Below are 20,442 nucleotides of genomic sequence, written 5' to 3' on the forward strand. Positions count from 1 at the left end.
TTTCCTGATGGGAGCAGCTTTGCTAACATCCCTGAATTATCTCAATTGGTTTTACAAGGAATTTCATGCTATCATGCTTTGCTATTTCAGAGTTTAATTAGCTAATTTTTGTGTTCAGCTTTTTTAAATCTCTGGGCAAAATGCCCGAAGAAGGCTAACATGGAACAGAAACGAAGTTAATTAATTATTTATTCAAGAGTTTGATTCTAGGTTTGTCTTTTTGAACAGTCTTTTTTAAAAAAAAAACCAACAGCAACAATATGTTTCTATGTTAAATTGCAGGACAACAAATGGTGGTTTCTAGAATGTAACAAGAACTTGTTTTACAGCTGCATTTATCTGACACTTTTCTCCAAAGTGACTTACAATATTAGCCTACCTTAAATTATTTACCCCTTTGTATAGCTAGTTCATTTTACAGGAGCAATTTTAGCATAAGGGCCTTACTCAAGGGTACTACAGGCAGAAGTAGGGAATTGAACCAGTAACCTTTGGGTTCAAAGGTAACAGCTCTAACAACTATGCTACCAGCTGCCCCTGAAGAATTACAATGAATGATTATGTCAGTTATCTTTCATTAAAACTGGTCACTTATAGTGTGAATTGCAACAGAAAACATTTCGGAAACAGAGAACAGCATTAAGAAATTTGCTTAACATAAAATAAATATTTTTAGCAGGCTGGCTGCTGTTCAAATAAAACCCAGAAATAAAAATGTTAATCCATTTTTTTCATTCTACGAGTTCGCATACCAGTATGCCTCTTGCGCCGCACAATGTTTCAGATCCTGTCCTGTGAATAAATGAATAAACCCTTTTCTCTCAGGTTTAGTGTCTCTTCTGAATGGCACATGAGGTGCCAGTGGAAGACTAACAGCGGAAAAAAGAAAACACAACCAAAGGCATCTCTATAAAAGCCTTCAGAAAATATTTCACCTTGACTTCGTAATAATAAGGCCATTTGCTTGAATTGAAAAAAGTAGCTGTGACAGTTTAGGAACGGAATGGTCATCCCTGGTAATCAGAATCATTACACTGAACTGCTAAGCTCTCTTTTTTCTCACCGTATACCAGTTATTAAAGCACCACTGAGGAACTGTACTGCTCGCCGCCTGACACTGTTGAGCGCCGCTAAGAACCTCAGTGCCATAGTGTGAATGTAGTCTTGTCCTATACTCCACAAGTAAGGTTTTCTTCAAAAACCCTTAGTAAGGTAAATCCTTATAAAAGGAATTACCATTATTTTCAATGGTAAGTTTTTACGCATTCCCGAGTGACAGAACTGACGCCCATTTACGCTAATCCCAGTAAAATGGCCACCATTGCGTTTAGCTGATGCATTTCTCCAAAGTGACTTACAGTGCTAGTCTACCTACAGTTACTTACCCATTTATACAGCTGGATAATTTTAACGGAGCAATTTTAGTGTAAGTACGTTGCCCAAGGGTGCTACGGCCAAAGGTGGGTATCAAACCTGTGGGTCCAAAGGCAACAGTTCTAACCACTGCGCAACCAGCTGTCCTTTCATTAGCTCAAAGGATAGTATTAGCTATCGTAACACAGCACAACAAGTTCCCATCATTCCTTACTCTGCAACACTGTATAGCTATCTACCTGCTCTTGTTCAGCTCTTTCATAGCCATTATGTACAAAGCGTGGGTTTCCTCCAGGTGCTTCGCTTCCTTCCCACACTCCAGAGACATGTTTCAGGGCACTAGTGACTAAAATGCTAAGTGTGTGTTTTTAATTGCTTTGCTGCCAAAAACCATGTCCAACCCTGTCAGATAAATACCAGATAATAATCGTAAATTGCTTTGGAGAAAACGCATCACCTAAACGAATAAATGTATCCCGTTTTGTGGGGGGTGTGGTGGCGAGATGGGTTTGGCCAGTGCCCGCTGTGTGGCAGATGTGGGGCTCAAGCCCCCTTGGGGTGCCTTGCAACGGACTGGTGTCTCGTCCTGGGTGTGTACCTTGCGCCCTGTTTTGCTTGGTAGGCTCAGAACAAGCGGTTGTTGATGCTGGTCGGTCTCCAGTTTTCTGGAGCCACAGAAAATCCAATTTCTGTTCCCATAAATGCAAAGAAATGCCTCTTAAGACAAAGTTGGAGTATTAATTGAAACTCCTCTCAAATTCTCATAACTTGCGGGTTCCTTGAGGGATAACTGTATAGTCAGTCTAGGCTTCTGTCTCAGAACAGCTTGGAAAAAAGGACAGGTGTATGAAACACACTGGTGCTAATACATTTTAACTTTATACTCAGTGACTTGAACACCTTAACATTAAAATTCTAATTCATTTTTAGTTGTTCAGCTTCAGGATTTATGTGAGCAAATCAAGTCAAATGCCTTCTGTACAGTACAACACACACACACACACCACCTGAACCGCTTCTCCCATTGGGGGTCGCGGGGAGCTGGAGTCTAACTTGGCAGCACAGGGCACAAGGCTGAAAGGGGAGGGGACACAACCAGGATGGGATGCCAGTCCATCGCAAGGCACCTCAAGCGGGACTCAAACCCAAGACCCACTGGAGAGGAGGACCTGGGCCAACCCACTGCGCCACTGAGCCCCCCTTGTACAGTACAAAAGCAGTTCAACTCATGGTACTTGAACCTGCATGACTCAAAAAGTCCTCCTAAACCATCTGCTGAACTGAGAAAACTATGTTTCGTGGCTTGGAGGGAAGCAAAGGCCAGTAGGATATTTGTCTGCTTCCCAACACTTGCATGAAAGGCTAAGACATCCGACCAGGTTAACAAATAGGATTTCCTTAAGAAATACTGAATATCTGTAGGAGTTCATTAGGTTGTTATTCAGGGTAATAACAGGGGGTCATGAACTCTGCATCTCTGGAGCAGGTTAGCACACTTTTGTCGTCTCCAAAACATAGACGTGTACAGTATGTTCTCATGACAACCAACATATTCACCATTTAATTCCATTCCAACTGATCGTCAAAAAGCCTTCCAAACTGTTACAAATGCTTTTAAAGAACTCACTTTCTTCATCGAAATTAGCTGACAACCTCTATCTAAGCAGTGATTTCAGACTAACAAGTCTTAAAATATGACATTATTTATTGAAACCTAAAATGGATGCAGGATGTTTAAGTTGAGGAGCACAATAAGAGTCCGGGAGGCAGGGAAGGTTTCTACAGGCATCGTTTTTTGGAAATGGAAGTACGTGTACGTTGATTGGTGAGGGACGGGACCGGATCTTGGGGATTGTGTCTATTCTGCAGCACTGCCATGGGACTGTACAAGGGAGAACTGGGCAGGTAACCAATGCTGACTGATGTTCATTAACTTGTGCTTTGTATTTTATTATCAACTTCCCGAGGCAAAGCTAATCTAACCCAAAGACTGACCTGAACCTTGAATCTTGAATATCTCTAGTGCTGGTTTTGCTGATTCAGGTTTAGCCTACAATTGTCCTACATTGCCGTGTCTACAGGGATTCTCCATTGCTTTTCACTCTGGGGCAAAGCTTACTTTGTTACAGAAAAACTTCTCCAAAGTTTAATATAATTTTCCACAAGAGCTTCTTATCATTCAATATATACGGTTAAATTTATATTTAAATGAAAAATAATGAAGGGGGTGCGGTGGCGCAGTGGGTTGGACCACAGTCCTGCTGTCCGGTGGGTCTGGGGTTCGAGTCCTGCTTGGGGTACCTTGCGACGGACTGGCGTCCCGTCCTAGGTGTGTCCCCTCCCCCTCCGGCCTTACGCCCTGTGTTGCCGGGTAGGCTCCGGTTCCCCGTGACCCCATATGGGACGAGCGGCTCTGAAGATGTGTGTGTGTGTGTGTGAAAAATAATGACTTTTGGGGGAAATAATTTAAAATAAAAACGTTCAGTGCCTTAGTTGCAGTTGTAAGTGTGAACATCCTTTAGAACGAGTGCTGCAAATCTTTCTGGATTAAAGCACTCACACTGCAGATGACCTATGGCGATAATTTGAACTCACCTGACATCAACTGAAATGATTCTGCTTTGCCCTAAATAAAATCAGCCACTCAGTTTCCTTGGAGGTTTCTTGCTTGAATTGTGGAGGAACAACGACGGTCTGTAAAGAGGTGTTGAAAACTCTTTGGCATCTTATTGTCAAAAGGTACAAATCAGGAGAAGGGTATAAAAAAAGATTCAAAAGCATTATATATGTAAAGTGCAGATGCTCCTCGATTAACGATGGAGTTACGTTCCGATAAACCCATCGTAAGTGGAAAAACCGTAAGTGGAAAAAGAATACAGTACCGCACCTACCGAACTTCATACCCAAGCCTACATTAAATGTGCTCAAAACACTTACCATAGCCTACAGCTGGGCAAATTTAAGCAGGAAACACACATGAGCATTTAGTAGACATGATGGGATGCGAAAACACAAAATAAAAAAATGCTTTCAACACCGTATCGGTCGTTTACACTTGCGGTTGTTTACGCTCGTTGGCGTGATCGTTAGAGACTGCGAATGTGGTTGAGTGGATGCTGCGGCTCGCTGCCATCGCCCAGCATTGGGAGAGAGTATTATATTGCAAGCATGGGAACAGATCAAAATTGAAAACTGGAAGTACAGATTCTACCGAATGCGTATCGCTATCGTACCATCGTAACTCCTGAAAATCGTAAATCAAACCATCTTAAGTAGAGAAGCGCCTGTACTGTCAAGAAGAAGAGTAAGTACAGGACCAGCTGGATGTACGGTTAGTGTTAGGAAGTCGGGATGTCAATCCAAAGCTGAAGATCAAACTCATCAGGGAAACTATCAAAATGCCAATGGAAACCTTGAAGGAGCTGCAGGAATTTATGACAGTAAGTGGCCATTCCCTGCACATTACGACCAATTTGCTCTAATTTCCACCGTGTAGCAATATTTGCTAGTAAGCTTCTGCAACGGTAACTAAACTTCAGTGTTTTGTGAGATACTACACAATAGTGTGTCTCCTGTCATGTCCCCAAACCACAAATCAAACAGGTGTATTCGCATATAGCTGTAACAGACATGTTTTAGTAATTTCTTGTGTCAGCAAAGCTCTTATTTTCCAATTTTCATGAAATGTACTGCACAAACACCACATATGACCGGTGGATACAAGCCCCAAATCGACAGCAATTACTCCAGCCTTACAATTGTTGACAAAAGCTTTTCGGAGAGTTACACAGACACATTTTATAGTTTTCTTTTGTGCCTCTTCTGAAGACTGTGCCTGGGAGACACTGAGAGAACATGAAAGAACCCCTCAACAATCCACTGAGAGGCATTTTCATCATAATTAATGGCAACAGTGAAGGAAAACGTTATATAAATGCTCCGTACAGTATGTCTGAACTGTATTTCCACAAGCATCACGTTATTCATCATCAACCCTGCAACATAGGCTGAACAAATTGTAATTGTGCATTACTGAGAATCTCTGGAACGGAGACGTTCTAATTTGTGACTTTAGTCTATAATTAGGCCCATTCTTCAGCACTCCAAAAGCTCTCGGAGGAAATGCAGCTAATTGGCGGTAGAAAAGAGCAGCTTAGGGCCAGCCGGCGTGGCCCCGGTGGGCGGATGATCTCTGGCCTCTCATAAACGGATCCTTCTCTTCCCCTACCATCACTATTATCTGTTGTTCTCTTCCACTACACCGCAGCATCAGCTTCTCCTCCGGAGGTCTGCATCATTAAAACCACACAATTCACGAAAACAGTACTGACAAACAATGACACAGGAACCTGCACCTAGTGAGTTCACATAAAGGTGTGTTGTTTCCTCAGGTAAATGCTGCTTCGCAACAACGCTCAAAGCCACCTGTGATCTGAATGAAATATAGAATTAACAGATGTTGTCCCTGTTAAGGAATCTACTTATTCATTTTGAGATTATTCAAAAAGCACTTGCAGACCTGCACATAATATTGACTTATTACTGATTGCCTTATTAAACACAGCTGGTAGTGTAGTAGTTAGAGCTGCTGCCTTTAGACCCAAAGGTCACAAGTTTGAGTCCCACATCCAGCTGGAATGACCCTGAGCAAGGAACTTATCCTAAATTGCTCCAATGAAGTTGGGTGGCACAGTGAGTAGCGCTGCTGCTCAGTCTGTGTGGAGGTTGCATGTTCTCCCTGTGTCTATGTAGGTTTCCTCAGGGTGCTCTGGTTTCCTCCCAAAGTCCAAAGACATGCTGTTCGGGTTCACCCATAGTGTGAGTGACGGAGAGAGTGCGTTCCACTGATGTATGGATGAGTGACCCACTGTAAGTAGTGTAGTGTGTGGGCTGATAACACTACATAGAGTTGATTGGAAGTTGCTTTGGAGAAAAGTGTCTCCTATGTAAATAAATATATATGTGAAGTTACCCAACTATGTAAGTGTATAAATAGCTGTTAGTAGCTTAACAATGTAAGTTGCTTTGGAGCAAAGGGTCTGCTAAACCTTAAGCTAATTCACTCAGCTGACTCTTTTCCCAAAAGTGACTTATAGTTTCAGGTTTCAAAACTTTTAAAACTAAGATACTTACATCATTAACTCATTTATACAGCTGTGCAATTTTTACTGGAGCAATTCAGGTTAAGTACCTTTCAAAGGGGTCTTGCAGCAGGAGCGGGAATTCAGACTCAAAGCCCCTTCTGCTCCAACCACTACACTCTCTGCTGTTTACTTCTCAGAAGAGGGTAAACATTTACACTGCAGAAGTTCATAGACCATGTATTAGCATTTTTTGAGAAGCCAGCCCTGCACCCTCCATTGCCACATTCAGCATCTGTCACGACAGGGTCAAAAAGGTTACTGCTGCTGTCAATCCTCCTGCCCGTGTTCTCTGGATGCCAGCGCACAGTCACAAACAGGGGACCAGTCAACCCGCAGCTCCAGCGAGAAACAAACCCTTCCGAGACTCTCTTCCAGCATTGACAGGGCTGAAAATCATTAGACTAAGTGAAATAAATCAATTGTCCGACCAACAAATCCAATTCAATTTACGATCGCGCCCTTCGTAATCAAATGGAAGTAGTCTGCTGATTTTTCAGGACCCTGCAATGCCAAGAAATATTGAGGAATTTCAGTCAAAACCCCTGTTACTGGAGCGACTCGGCGTGCCCGAGAGCCTGTTAGCGACACACATACAATGTGTGAGTGTGGTGCCGAGCGTGCACTAACGAAAAAGAAGCAAGACCGAGCAGATGATGTGCAAACCGTATGTTCCCTGTGGGTGGCCGTCATATGTTGTTTTAGAGCACTGATTCTTCATTAACAAAGAAGCCATTGAAGACTTAAACGTCTCCTTAAATTAGTGAATTCTAAATCTGCTTCGTGGGCCACTGTAGTGGACAAAGCCCCTTCTGCTCTATTGATATTCAGAAACATTAGAGAGAATTCATAATAAAAAAGCATGGGTTAATGGCAGTCCTATTGCTACTGCTCTGGGCTTAACCAATTGAAGAAGCTCATATCATGTATTTTAATTAATGATAGTATCAATGTTTAAATTTAGCTGTTTATGCATTTTATTTTAGCTGTAATAACTTCTCTGTCGCCTAATTGAGCAGAAAATATCAGTGGAATTGTAATTAGATCTCAAAGCAGTGCCTGAATTGTAATTTTTAATTAAATCTGACCAAGGACTAATTCTAATTTGCAGATAAAACTCAAGTGAAGAGAAAACAATTAGGTGAATAAATACTTCACATTTTGGTTGGAGAAATGGCAATAACAGAACCTGGAGTAACACTAGGCACAGCAAATCACCGAGATGCCGCCACTTTCTGCAACTTTGTGCAAAAGCCCAATAGGTCCAGTTATCATTGTTATTAATGCAAAGAGTGAAAGTACACACGATGCTTTTGGAAAAATGTCTACCCCCTTTGGCACCACGACACCCCCTTCCTGTTCGGCCCCCCAGAAAAACGCGCAAGAATGATCTTCCCAGAGGTCTTTATTTCTCATTTGCACCTCTCTTTGAGCCCAGGTTGCTTACTGAACTGGCAGCCGCTCTGTTCACAGGCCCCTCTGCCCCACTGATGGGGAATTCAATATCAACCCCAGGCACAGAAGCGGGGGCTGCATCTCCGACACCTGCTTTACCTTACATCTATTGGTAAACCGCTCATTTCGCATGCACCAACTCCCATCCCGTTAAACTGCTTTACGCTGAAAAATTCTAGAAATACATTACAAATACATAATATACGTGGTACAATCATTAAGTTGTAAGACTGGTCTCTAGGTGATGCTAGTACAGTGGTAGTTGTATTACAGTGGTATTGTAACCACAGCAACGACACTCCAACTTACTGACTGTATGTAGTACAACAATCCCCCCTTATCTGGGGGAATATATTCCAAGACCCTCAACGGATGCCTGAAACCGCGGATAGTACCAAACCCTATATATTATATGCTTTTTCCTATACAGAAGAAGAGAAAAACTACAGACCAACGCCCAGGTCCTGATAAGCATTGATTTCTTAAAAAAAAGTTTTTTCATTAAAAAAAAAGAAAAAAAAAAAGAAAAAAAAGGGTTACTTGAACACAAGCCCTGCGATACCGTGACAATCGATCTGAAAAGGCTACTAAGTGACTAACAGGTGGGTAGCGTATACAGTGTGGATACGGTGGACAAAGGGATAATTCACATCCTGGGCGGGGCGTCGCGAGATTTCGTCACGCTACTCAGAATGGTGCGCAATTTAAAACTTATAAATTGTTTATTTCTGGAATTTTCCATTTCATATTTTTGGACCGCGGCTGACCGCGGGTAACTGGAACCGTGGAAAGCGAACCCGCGGATAAGGAGGGAACACTGTATTAGTATTATTAGATGTATGATGGCAATGCTGGGTAGTTTCCCCTGCGAAGCTGGTTGGACTCGGTCCTTGTGCACAGCCGTTGAAATAAAGCCATGCGCCGCTTAACAATGTTTCGCTTAATGACTGACCACATATACAACAGTAGTCCCATAAGATTATAATGGAGCTTAAAAATTCTTATCGACTAGTGACGTCGTAGCCATCGTAACGTCTTCATTGTGTGTTACGCCAGCAGCAGCATCATAAATCTCATGTTTACCGCATCTCTTGTCTGCATCGAGGCTATACCATCTAAGTTTGTATAACTACACTGTGATCGAGGCTATACCATCTAGGTTTCTATAAGTATACTCTGTCAACCGCGGTCCGAAAATACACGCACACGGGGTCGCGGGGAACCGGAGCCTAACCCAGCAACTCAGGGCACAAGGCTGGAGGGGGAGGGGACACACCCAGGACAGGACGCCAGTCTGTCGCAAGGCACCCCAAGTGGGGCTCAAACCCCAGACCCACCGGAGAGCAGGACCCGGTCCAACCCACTGCGCCACCGCGCCCCCCAGGTCCAAAAATATTAGATGGAAGATTCCAGAAATAAACAATTCATAAGCTTTAAATTGCACACCCTTCTGAGTCGCGTGATGAAATCTCGCACTGTCCCGCACGGGATGTGAATCATCCCTTTGTCCAGCATATCCACACTGTATACACAACCCACCCGTGCATCACTTAGTAGCCATCTCTGTTATCAAATCAAATGTTGCAGTATCGCAGTGCTTGTATTCAGGTAACCCTTTTTTTTAATAAAAAAATCTTCATTTAAAAAAAATCAATACTTATGAGGACCTGGGCATTGGTCCGTAGTTTTCTTTCTTCTTCTGACTAGTACTTCGGACTCCTGTTCAAAGGAAAAGCAGCAACGAAGCGGGAGCCAAGCTGCAGGTGTTGAACTACGTGGTTTAAAGAGAACAAAAAGTGCTTTCGCTGATTTGGCTCCCATGAGAACCTTAGCAAACACTGCCACTGTGCCAGATAAGTATGTAAAATAACAAACAAAACCCCTAAATGGTTGCAGTGGTGAGGCACAAAAAAGTCAACTCTGACTAAATGACAATCCGCAGGAGGAAAATGAACGCGAGTCCGCGTTGCTGTAACAGGAAAAGGTAAAGCGGATAAATCAGAATAATAAACGTGGAACTATGAGACGAAAAAAGAGGACGAGGCGGAAAGAGAAACGGACTCACGTAGTCATGGAAAGCCTTGGCCTCGCTGGAGTGCTCGCATGTCTCTCTCCTTTCTGGAGCAGCGCAGTAGAGATCCCAGAATACACTGCAACACAACACATGTCCACTGTTCTGGACAATTTTGGACACAGAGATACAACTGCTTCAGGGACAAGTGGGCTGTTCTTGGGAACTCAAGCGTGGCCGTATACTGGACATTACAACGTGACTTCTTAAGAACCTCGATCACTAACTATTGGTAAATATTTGGCCCGGTCGGGGTCATTGTGGTCCGAAGCCGATCCCTGAAGCCCACAGCGCTAGGAAAGGCAGGGTACTTCTTAGATCCCAGTCTATCATAAGTTTTTTTTTTTTAAGAATTTTTTATTTTTTTTTTTTACGGGACAGCCAGTCGCATAGTGGTTAAAGCTACTGCCTTTGGACCCAAACTCATAGGTCTGACGCCCCGCCTCGAGCAAGGTACTTACCCTAAATAGCTCCCGTAAAATTACCCAGCTGTATAAATGGGTAAATAATTTTAACCTTAACATTGTAAGTCACTTTTCTCTAAAGTGTCAGCTAAATGATTAAATGTAAGAAACAAATTACCATGTTTTGTCTTACAACGATTATTCAGTTAAGATACGCTGAACAAAATTCCCACTTTTTCTTTTACTTTTTTTTAGCGCAGCTGCTATGAAGTGTGCACTTGCCTTATAAATTAACATGCAGAATTTTGTGTTTATGTGGTGTGACATGTTTAGTTCGTATCATTTCTACAAGCACTACTGCCAGCTTCTCCGTGTTGTGTGATGTGATGTGCTGAATAAAACACAGCCCCATTAGTTCACTGAAGGAATAATTAATTACAGTCCCTAATCATAATGAATTAGATAAAGAAGGAATCAGCTTTACTGGTGTCCCGTCCAGGTTACACCCCCACCACCCACCCTTCAGCCTTGTTCCCAGTGCTTCGGGGATAGGCTCCAGCTATCGGTGTTGACAAGCAGTTACTGAAATTGGATGGATTGATGGATGGATAGATGGATGGATGGATGGATGGATGGAATGAACATTTCCAATATGCTTATTAGTATTTATTTGTATAGTTTCCTAAGCAAAGGCAGCAGAGAATGGGATCACTCACCACCACCAAGAATGCAGGAATCCTGGAGGTTCCCCCAGTGTGATGTTCTTCTCCCATCGTATCTTGGACGAGAGAGAGAGAGAGAGACAGAGAGAGTTGTGCATGAGGAGAGTCACGATTGTGCTTTTAAGGTCACTGAAGCGAAGCCAGCAGGGTCCAGCACAGAGGAAGGCAACGCTTAAGGAAACAAAGGGGAAAGACATGGCAGGTACAAATTGAAGGCAGCTGGGCTTCGGAAAGGGACAGCGTGCAAACCATAGGGACGTCTGACTCGCTACAAACTACTCAGCCATAGACCACGTACACTATAGCAGCATGCAAACACCGGGAAAGTATCCACTTGGATCACCGAGCAGTAGGAGCAGTTAGTGTAGCGTAGGCCATGGACCTATAACCTCAATGGGGCCTCTTCAGGTCCCAAGTGGTGCTCTGCTGTAGTATTTTAATCAGGGCGCTATAACGGAGCGTTAATACTAACGAAGGTACAGAAAATTAACTATTTCTCCCGTCATGCGTGAACATGTAACACATATTTAAACAGTATAGTTAGTCGACTGAAAAACAAACCAAGCTGGTGTCCCGACGTTTTGGTTGGATTTTGGAGATTTTGAGAGAAAGGCGAAAGTCCGAATCTTAACAGCTGTACGGGTGGTTCCTGACTTACGACGGTTCGACTTACGATTTTTTCGACTTTACGACGGTGAGCTGGAGGCAGACATTCAGTAGAAACCGTACCTTGAATTTTGAATTTTTATTTTTTTCCCGGGCGAGCAATGTGCGGTGTGAAACTCTCTCACGATGCTGGGCAGCGATCCGCAACTCCCAGTCTGTCATGCAGAGGTGTGTATTAGCTGTATGTAACATGCCGAGGCGGCCAGGGAAGGGGGCGGACGCGGGGATGGGCCAGCCACAGCTGGAACTGATTACTGCCTCTATTTCTTCCCCCGGACCTGACAGTGAGAGAGAGAAAGAGACGGAGGAGCTCGAGAGAGAGAGACCCGAGACAATCATGACCACGACCATGACCATGACCACGACCCCGACCTCGTCCTCGAGCCCGTGGACGGCACAACCGAGATCGAGGCGACCCCCGTCTCTCCCCTTTCCCGGTTCCCCCCGTCCCCCCCTCGTCTCCTCCCCGGCACCTGCCTAAATAAAAGTCGCCAGCAGGCGAGCACCATACCTGTTCGGCTTCATCTGTTGCACTGCATTAAATGCATTTTCGACTTACGATATTTTTGACTTGTGATGGGTTTGGCAGAACGTAACCCCATCGTAAGTCGGGGACCACCTGTACTTATTAAGAGTCAGTTTTAAACTATACAACCGTGAACATTTTCACAAAACCAAGACTCTGGATGACACCAAGAAATACCCTCTGTGCTTGTTATTAACTAGCTAATTATTAGAGGTGATGAACAAATTATGACGGAAAAGTAAAAACATTCTACTATGTTTTGTCCGTAATATGAGGCATTTAAGTGAGACCTAAAGCATAATAATCAAGAGGCACCTTTCCCAGAACCTGGCCAAAGAGGTTTCCAAGGCTGAGCACCACCCAATGTGTGTACTAGGAGTATTAGGTGTATTAAATGCACTTTCGACGTACGATATTTCCGACTTACGATGGGTTTTGCAGAACGTAACTCCATCGTAAATTGGGGACCACATGCACTTGTCTTGTCTGAACTGGGAGTATTAGTGTAGGTAGAAGATGTTTGTATTACTATTTCCAAGACCTTTCCAAACTCTGCACAAACACCGTCATTGTAATTGCATAAAAAATTTTAAAAATATATCGCAATGTAGATGGACTCTCGCTGGTTGAGAATTTTGGTAATGTCTCCGTAAATTTCAGAATAAAAGGTCAACTCCTCCCAGTCAATCTTTTTACATACACTTAAGATGAAATATAGAGTACAATATTTTACCCACTAATAAGTAAAATACACACACTTTCAGAACCGCTTGTCCCATACGGGGTCACGGAGCCTAGCCGGTAACACAGGGCATAAGGCCGGAGGGGGAGGGGACACACCCAGGACGGGACGCCAGTCCATCGCAAGGCACCCCAAGTGGGACTCGAACCCCAGACCCACTGGAGAGCAGGACTGTGGTCCAACCCACCCCACTACTCATAAGTAAAATACTTAAGATGTAATGAGGTGTTCTTTAAAAGAGGTTAAGCAAAAGATTATTATTATTAGTATCACACACAATAGGGGGTGCGGTGACGCAGTGGGTTGGACCACGGTCCTCCTTTCCGGTGGGTCTGGGGTTCAAGTCCCACTTGGGGTGCCTTGTGACGGACTGGCGTCCCGTCCTGGTGTGTCCCCTCCTCCTCTGGCCTTACGCCCTGTGTTACCGGGTAGGCTCCGGTTCCCCGCAACCCTGTATGGGACAAGCGGTTCTGAAAATGTGTGTGTGTGTATCACACACAAACTGACTGAAACCGCTTGTCCCAAGCAGGGTCACGGTGAGCCGGAGCTTAACCGGGCAACGCAGGATGCATGGCGCTGGGAGGAGACATATCCAGGACGGGTGCCAGTCCGTCACAGGACACCTGAAATGGGACTCGAACCCCAGACCCACCAGAGAGCAGGACCCGGCCAAGCCAACTGCGCCACCGCACTCCCCATTATTATTATTATTATTATTATTATTATTATTATTATTATTATTATTATTATTATTATTATTATTATTATTATTATTGGGTCAGCTGGTAGTGTAGTGGTTAGAGCTGCTGCCTTTGGCTCCAAAGGTTATAGATTCAAATCCCACCTCCAACTACAGTACCCTTGTGGAGGTACAGGGTAGGTAATTGCTCCAGTAAAATTACCCAGCTGTATAAACGGGTAAACAATCATCAGCAGCTTTGGAGAAAAGTGTCAGCAAAATGAATAAATGCAATTATTAATAATAATTTGAATTCTGAAACACCAGCTGAGGTCTGCAAAAAGACTCAACCGTATTCCTTAGTATTTGGCGTCTCTGCGTTGACTCATGGCTAATAAAGTGAATTCATAGAAATCAATTTCCTTTAATGAGGCCTAATTGGAAAAGCAATCATACAAAGTCAGGACAAAACACTGCAGTGGATTACTGGAAGTCCTCCAGCACCCACCCTATTAAATACATTTGTTCTTTGAAAGTACATTGATTTATTTGACGTGACCTGCCCTTGCACAGTGTGTATATAATGACACATTAACACCTAATTAGTCATCTATTCACCTCAACCTCATTGTGTGAAAGCAAATGTAATGAATCTTAATTAAGCTCGAGTTATATGAATAAGGCTTTAGCCTGGCTTTTAATACCTTCTTTTGTAAACTTCCATATTTTAACGCGTACATACAGACGCATGAATAATTTAAGTTGCTTAAGTTGCCTAGGACAAAGGGGTTAGCTAAATAAAGGACAATCATAATAAGAATAATAAATTTTAGCCTCTGCAATTCAGTATTTTTCTATGACCTTGTTGAACAAGAACCTGCTTACACAACCAGTTTATCTGGCACCGCTGTCATCTGTTTACTTTTTCGATTTTTCTCCCCAAATATTGAAATATGACTCAAGAGTAAACTGTAATGTGACCGTAAGAGTTAATACACAACGTTAAATAGGCATATTAAATTAAAGAGGCGTCAGTTCAGCGTAGTTTGAAGTGTATTTTTCAGAAGAGACCGAAAAAACATCTTAAATGACGTTCCTTAGAAAAAGCCTGACGGACACAGAATGGCCCTGATACCCAAACCGTCCTATGTTTCAGGTCCAACTCAGTTCTTCAATCATTCTTTTGCAGTCTGTAACACTTAAAAAATTGCAAATTCATTTCACTTTGTCCCTCCAAAGGATTCTTGTTTAGGCACAGACAAGAAAATGTATACAGTCTGAACTGCGTAGCATTTAACAGATAAAAAACACAGAAGGCTTTTATAAAACCTTATGGACAAAACTGAATCATTTGCTCCGGCTTTAATTCTTAATGTACTACAGTGTTTACCCCCGGACTTCGGTTAATGTGCTCTGAGAGTAAACACGCAGGCCTTGCGTTCATCTCTTGATCTTTAGCAAAGCGACCGCGGTAACTTCAACTTTCCCTGCAAACTAATGTTATTTCTTAAATATCTTTGTATTTTTGTAACTAGTGGCAGTGCAGTGGGTAGCACTGGTGCCTCACAACACCTGGGCTGTGAGTTCAGATATGGGCTTCAGTCCCGCTCAGTCTGTGTGGAGTTTGCAGCTATTTTTCGTGTGTGCATGAATTTCCATTGGGCGCTCTGGTTTCCTCACACAGTCAAAAGACACAAGGTTTCCGGTGAATTGGTGGTTCTAGTGCGTGATGGTGAGAGTGAATGACTTTGTGTTTGCCTTGCGATCCCAACCAGGGGTTTACCCTGCCTCACACCCTATGCTTCCTGGACAGCCGCTGGACCACAGAGACCCAGAACTGGACAACCTATAACTGATAATAAATGAATAGGGCCAACCAACAGGACATGTGAGGGGGGTAGTGGTTTGAGCTGCTGGCTTTGGACCCTCATGTTAGAGGTTCAAATCTTACCTCCCGCAGCAAGGTACGGACCCTAAGTTACTCCAGTAAAATGACACAGCTGTATAAATGGAGGACAAGGTTTCAGGTGAATTGGGTGAACAGATTTCATTCACTGACGCATTACAGGTAGTTTAGAACCACCAACTCAACTAGAACCTTGGGCCAGCTGGTAGAGTAGTGGTTAAAGTTGCTGTCTTTGGACACAAAAGTTACAGGTGCTTGCCTCACCTCCAGTTGTGAAGCCCTTGAGCAACATGTTTACCTTAAAACTGCTCCAGTCAAAGAAAAAACTGTACTAATAGGAAGTAGTTTAACACTGTAAGTTGCTTTGGAGAAAAGTGTCAGCTAAATGTAATTAACTTTGTTAATGTATCTCATCGACAATGCCAAAAAATGGACTTAACACAGGAAAGCAGCTTCTTTGGCCAGTAATTTCCTGCTTTAGACTACATTACCCAGAATGCAACTGGAACCACATGATCACTATCAGTTTACAATTATTATAGACACTTCTCAGGTGGACAGCAAGACATATGGTGTGCTGACACAGCATCAGGCCAACTTGCAAGCCACATGCTTAATGGGTGCAACATCAATGCAGTAAACACTTTGAGCCACAGGCAAAAACGGAACTCAGATTTGGGCAAATGGAACCAAAATTTGAGGGCTGTTGACTGATACGCCATACTCATTAGACTCATTAGGGTAGTTCTTGAGTACAGAATGTCAATGGAGCACTTTAGCTGGTCATGTTACTGCAAGTCACTGCTTTACTGTAACTCTCGTTCGATGCTATTATACGGACACTAAACAACTAATGTGCCCTGCCAGCTCAGCATTGCGCCTATATGTAATTAAATTAGCCAGGAGCCCCAGAGTGCAGAGCACGGCGTGTGAGAAAGAGTCAGCTCTAGGCATCTTGACACAGAGTCTATAAATAAACCCCGGCACTTACCTCCGACAGGAAGGTCTGTGCAGACTTCTGAGCCCCCACATGCAGCAAATACTCGTACACGTAGAGCGCCAACCTGGGGACAGGAACAGAGGGGGTCAGCCCGAGCAAAGGAAATGACCTTTTATGAGGATAAAGCATTGCAAGACTGGGAATCATTAAGAAGGATAAAACAGACAAACTTCCAAGCTTTTGAGACAAAACAAGAGTTGGAATGAGGATACACTGTATAGGATCCTCCGGGTGCTCTGGTTTCCTCCCACAGCCCAGAGACATGCTATATAGGATCTACTGGAAGATACAGGAAAAAATACACTGGCGGTGCTCAGAACTTGCCAGAAGGGGTTCAAACAACCTGCAGTGCTGAATACATTTCCTGGGAAATGGTTCTACTGTCCAACCCGAGAAATTTCAGCTACTCGCTGTTTCGCGCGGGTTTCCATAGCAACACATGTAAGCTATACCTTGAAAAAGGGATACTGGGACACTTTGATCACTTGAACTACATGCAATTAAATGGAACCACATTGCAGAAAATTATTCAGACACTAACATTACTTGGTTTGATCATATGTACTTGCACAATGTACCACAAAGGCAAATACATACATCTCAGATTGTCGTTAGAAGCTTCTTCCCTATCAAAACCTTTATGAAATAATTTCCACATTATACTGCATCCCCGAGGCACCGAGACATTTGTTCTCAAACATAAACATTCTCTTCATAAATTTGTGATAAACCACAATGCAAACCATAATAGCCAAACAAACACTTTGCAGAACAGTATGTTATGAAGGGGGCTGTAATTGAATTTCTCCTCAGGGGTTTACTCCCCCAAAGTCATACTACCCGGAGAAGTAATTAAAGAACTACTAATTAATCAAAGTTCCCCGTGTACTTTCTTGTTTGTTCAGATTAATCCAAGCCAGTCCCACATGTGACACAAATACAAGGTGAAAAATCAGCGATCAATACTCGATTACTCATTCGTTCATATGAATATTCCAGCACGGCCTTTGGCACATAGACCGCAGGGTAAGTTAGGGTGGCACAGTGAGTAGTGCTGCTGTCTCGTAGCGCCTAGGTGGTGTGAGAGGACATGGATTTGACTGCTGCTCGGGTGGTGTTGAGTTTGCATCTCTGCCCTGTTTCTGCTGGGTGCTCTGATTTCCTCCCACACTCCAAAGACATGCTGTTGAGGTTCACCCATAGAGTGTGAGTGACAGAGAGAGTGTGTTCCACTGATGTATGGATTTACTCTCTCATTCTGTACTTGGAGGAGATATTTTTGGCAGCTCTGTGCGAGACCATGGGAGAGGAGCCATTCACAAGAAATGCCGGGGCACTGGCTTGACATCTGATCACATTTTTGAGCACACATTTGTTTTATGCCCCCCCCCTCCCCCAATGTGCCTACTTGTTGCGGTGTACATAAAACCCATCCGCGAAACCAGCAGTGTGCCACTAATGCTGCCGTTTCCAGTAACCCAAGAATCCCATGAGTGCAGTGGGAGAACCGGCCAGGAAGCAGAGCCAGAGATGGAGTGGAAGGGTCCGCAACCGAGCAAAGCGGGCCTCTCACCACGGTGCTGAAGGGCGCAAACAAATGTACACGCGTCTGACCATGCTCGTTTGGGTTTGCATGCGCTTGAAGCACGTTAATAGGAGTTTAACAATGTTCAAACCCGTCGACCACCTCTCCGGGACCGGACCCTCTGAAACTACGAACCAAAAGCCAAAATCTCAGATGTCTTCCGCTGTCTCATCCCCCAGCACAGTTCTCCACATTTCACCCCTTCAGTAAAAATGTGAAACTCTGAATGTCAAGAGGAATAAAAACATGTCACATAAATAATCTATTATTCATTTTACAGCTCTTATTCTATCATATAAAATTAAACCTACTTTTTAATATATCGGGGGGACAGCTGGTGGTGTAGTGGTTAGTGTGACTGCCTTTGGACCCACAGGTTCGAGCCTCACCTCTGGCTGTAGTACCCTTGAGCAAGGTAGTTACCCTGAATCGCTCCAGTAAAAATTACCCAGCTGTATAAATGGGTAAATAATTGTAACCTTAACATTTTAAGTAGCTTTGGAGAAAAGTGTCAGCTAAATGAATAAATGTAAATGTAGTGCTGCTGCCTTGGGGTTCAGAGGTTACAGGTTCAATCCCCACCTCTGGCTATAGCAGCCTTGAGCAAGATACTTACCTGAAATTGCTCCAGTAAAAAGAAATCTAGCCATGGTAAATAACTGTAAGTTGCTTTGGAGAAAAGCTAAATGCATTGCATGCTAGCAGACTCAACTGTTAAACATGATGGACTTTTCAAAGATGTTACGTTGCACTGATAGAAACTGAGCACATTCATGTACGGAGATGAGCAGGTGGGTCATTGCTACTGGAAGATGTAAAAAAATGGATGTGAGCGAGGAGAGGCAGGGAGCAGGAGAATCTCTTTCTGCAGTTTCAGCATGGGACCTGGGACATCTGCATGCATGCACCCGAGCCTCCTATCCCCCCCAACCCCCAGCGCTGCCGTTCCAAAATTCAGCCCAATCCCCCTCTCTTGCTTTTTTCTTCACAAGGCAGAACTGAACAGTCGCAATGAAAATTTAATCAGAAAAACATCTTGGGGCTGGATCTGAAAGGCAGCGTTGGGAGGGGAGCTCAGCACAGGCTCATCCTTGGGGGATTACTGAGCCAGGCAGAGATGTTTATTCCAGCACAGGATGCGGTGCTGCTGTGTGTTGTGAGTCCTGCAAGGTGTTGCTCGTGTTGCTCTTGGTGGCCAGACCTCTAACTGTTTAACTGGCCTGCAACTGAGTAGCACGCCTTTTTTTTTCACTTGCATGCAGCTTCCATAATCATTTATAGCTCACATACCATTACATTACAGAATGTCAAAATAACAATTTTTTTTTTCAATCCACACATTCATTTTTAATGACCGCTTATTGAATCTGGGTCACACTAATCTGTAGCGGATCCCAAGGAGAGCGGGGTATAAGGTGGGGCACATCCTTGGGATCAACCCACAGCAGGGCACACATTCATGCTCATTCGTATTCTTTCAGTGTTGCAAAATTACCATAAGAGTGATTTTTTTTTTTTTTTTATTTGTGGGAAGCTATAGTAACTGCAGTAAACCAACAGAGACGCGGGCGAACGTGTACAACAATGCACATTCACTGCAATTGCAAGATTCAGATGGGGATACCTTTGTGGGGTCTTAGCCCAGAAATGTGAGGTGGCAACACAACCTTTCAAAACGGTGAGAGAAGAATGAAAAGAAATGCTTTCCTGATACAGTGCATGAAGGAAAAAGAGTGGTGTCACTAGGGTTGGTGTCACCCAGTGCGGTAACTCATGGTGTCACCGCCCCCCATGGACCTCCTCCCGTACCAGACCAAACAGAATCTTTAGCAATGCTTTTTCTACTAATGTTACTTGTAAATTATAATTCCTGTATGTCACTGAATGTAATGGCAATAGGAGTGACATAAACGACTAGCAAAATCAAAATTACACCTTTAAATTACAATATCATACACAGAGCATAAATGTATTTACATTGACAGTTTCATGCGGTTAAAGTGAAAATTCAGTAAGAAAACAATAGAATTCAAAGTAAAAACGTTTTAGAAGTAAATCAAAATTACGCTTATTTTAACGTTATTGATATAGGTTCACAAATACTATGACCACAATATTGTAGCTAAAACACCAGAAATTGTGACAAAATCAGCTACTATAAAAACAGCTGC

The 20,442-nt window shown here is 43.4% G+C and overlaps 1 protein-coding gene across 6 annotated transcripts in view; it reads right to left on the reverse strand.

Annotated features, from left to right (window-relative positions):
- The window catches only part of ssbp2a (single stranded DNA binding protein 2a), a 93,346-nt gene that overhangs the window by 45,568 nt on the left and 27,336 nt on the right, over positions 1–20,442 (reverse strand). For all 6 annotated transcript variants that reach the window (XM_018760114.2, XM_029259607.1, XM_018760113.2 and 3 more), the window contains exons 2-4: positions 16,678–16,750; positions 11,162–11,223; positions 10,036–10,120 (exon numbers count right to left, since the gene is read on the reverse strand). In XM_018760114.2, coding sequence (XP_018615630.1) covers positions 10,036–10,120; positions 11,162–11,223; positions 16,678–16,750 — 220 coding nt within the window. The remainder of the gene's footprint in view (positions 1–10,035; positions 10,121–11,161; positions 11,224–16,677; positions 16,751–20,442) is intronic.

The sequence above is a fragment of the Scleropages formosus genome, chromosome 17 (genome assembly GCF_900964775.1).
Source record: "Scleropages formosus chromosome 17, fSclFor1.1, whole genome shotgun sequence".
Classification (NCBI taxonomy): Eukaryota; Metazoa; Chordata; class Actinopteri; order Osteoglossiformes; family Osteoglossidae; genus Scleropages; species Scleropages formosus.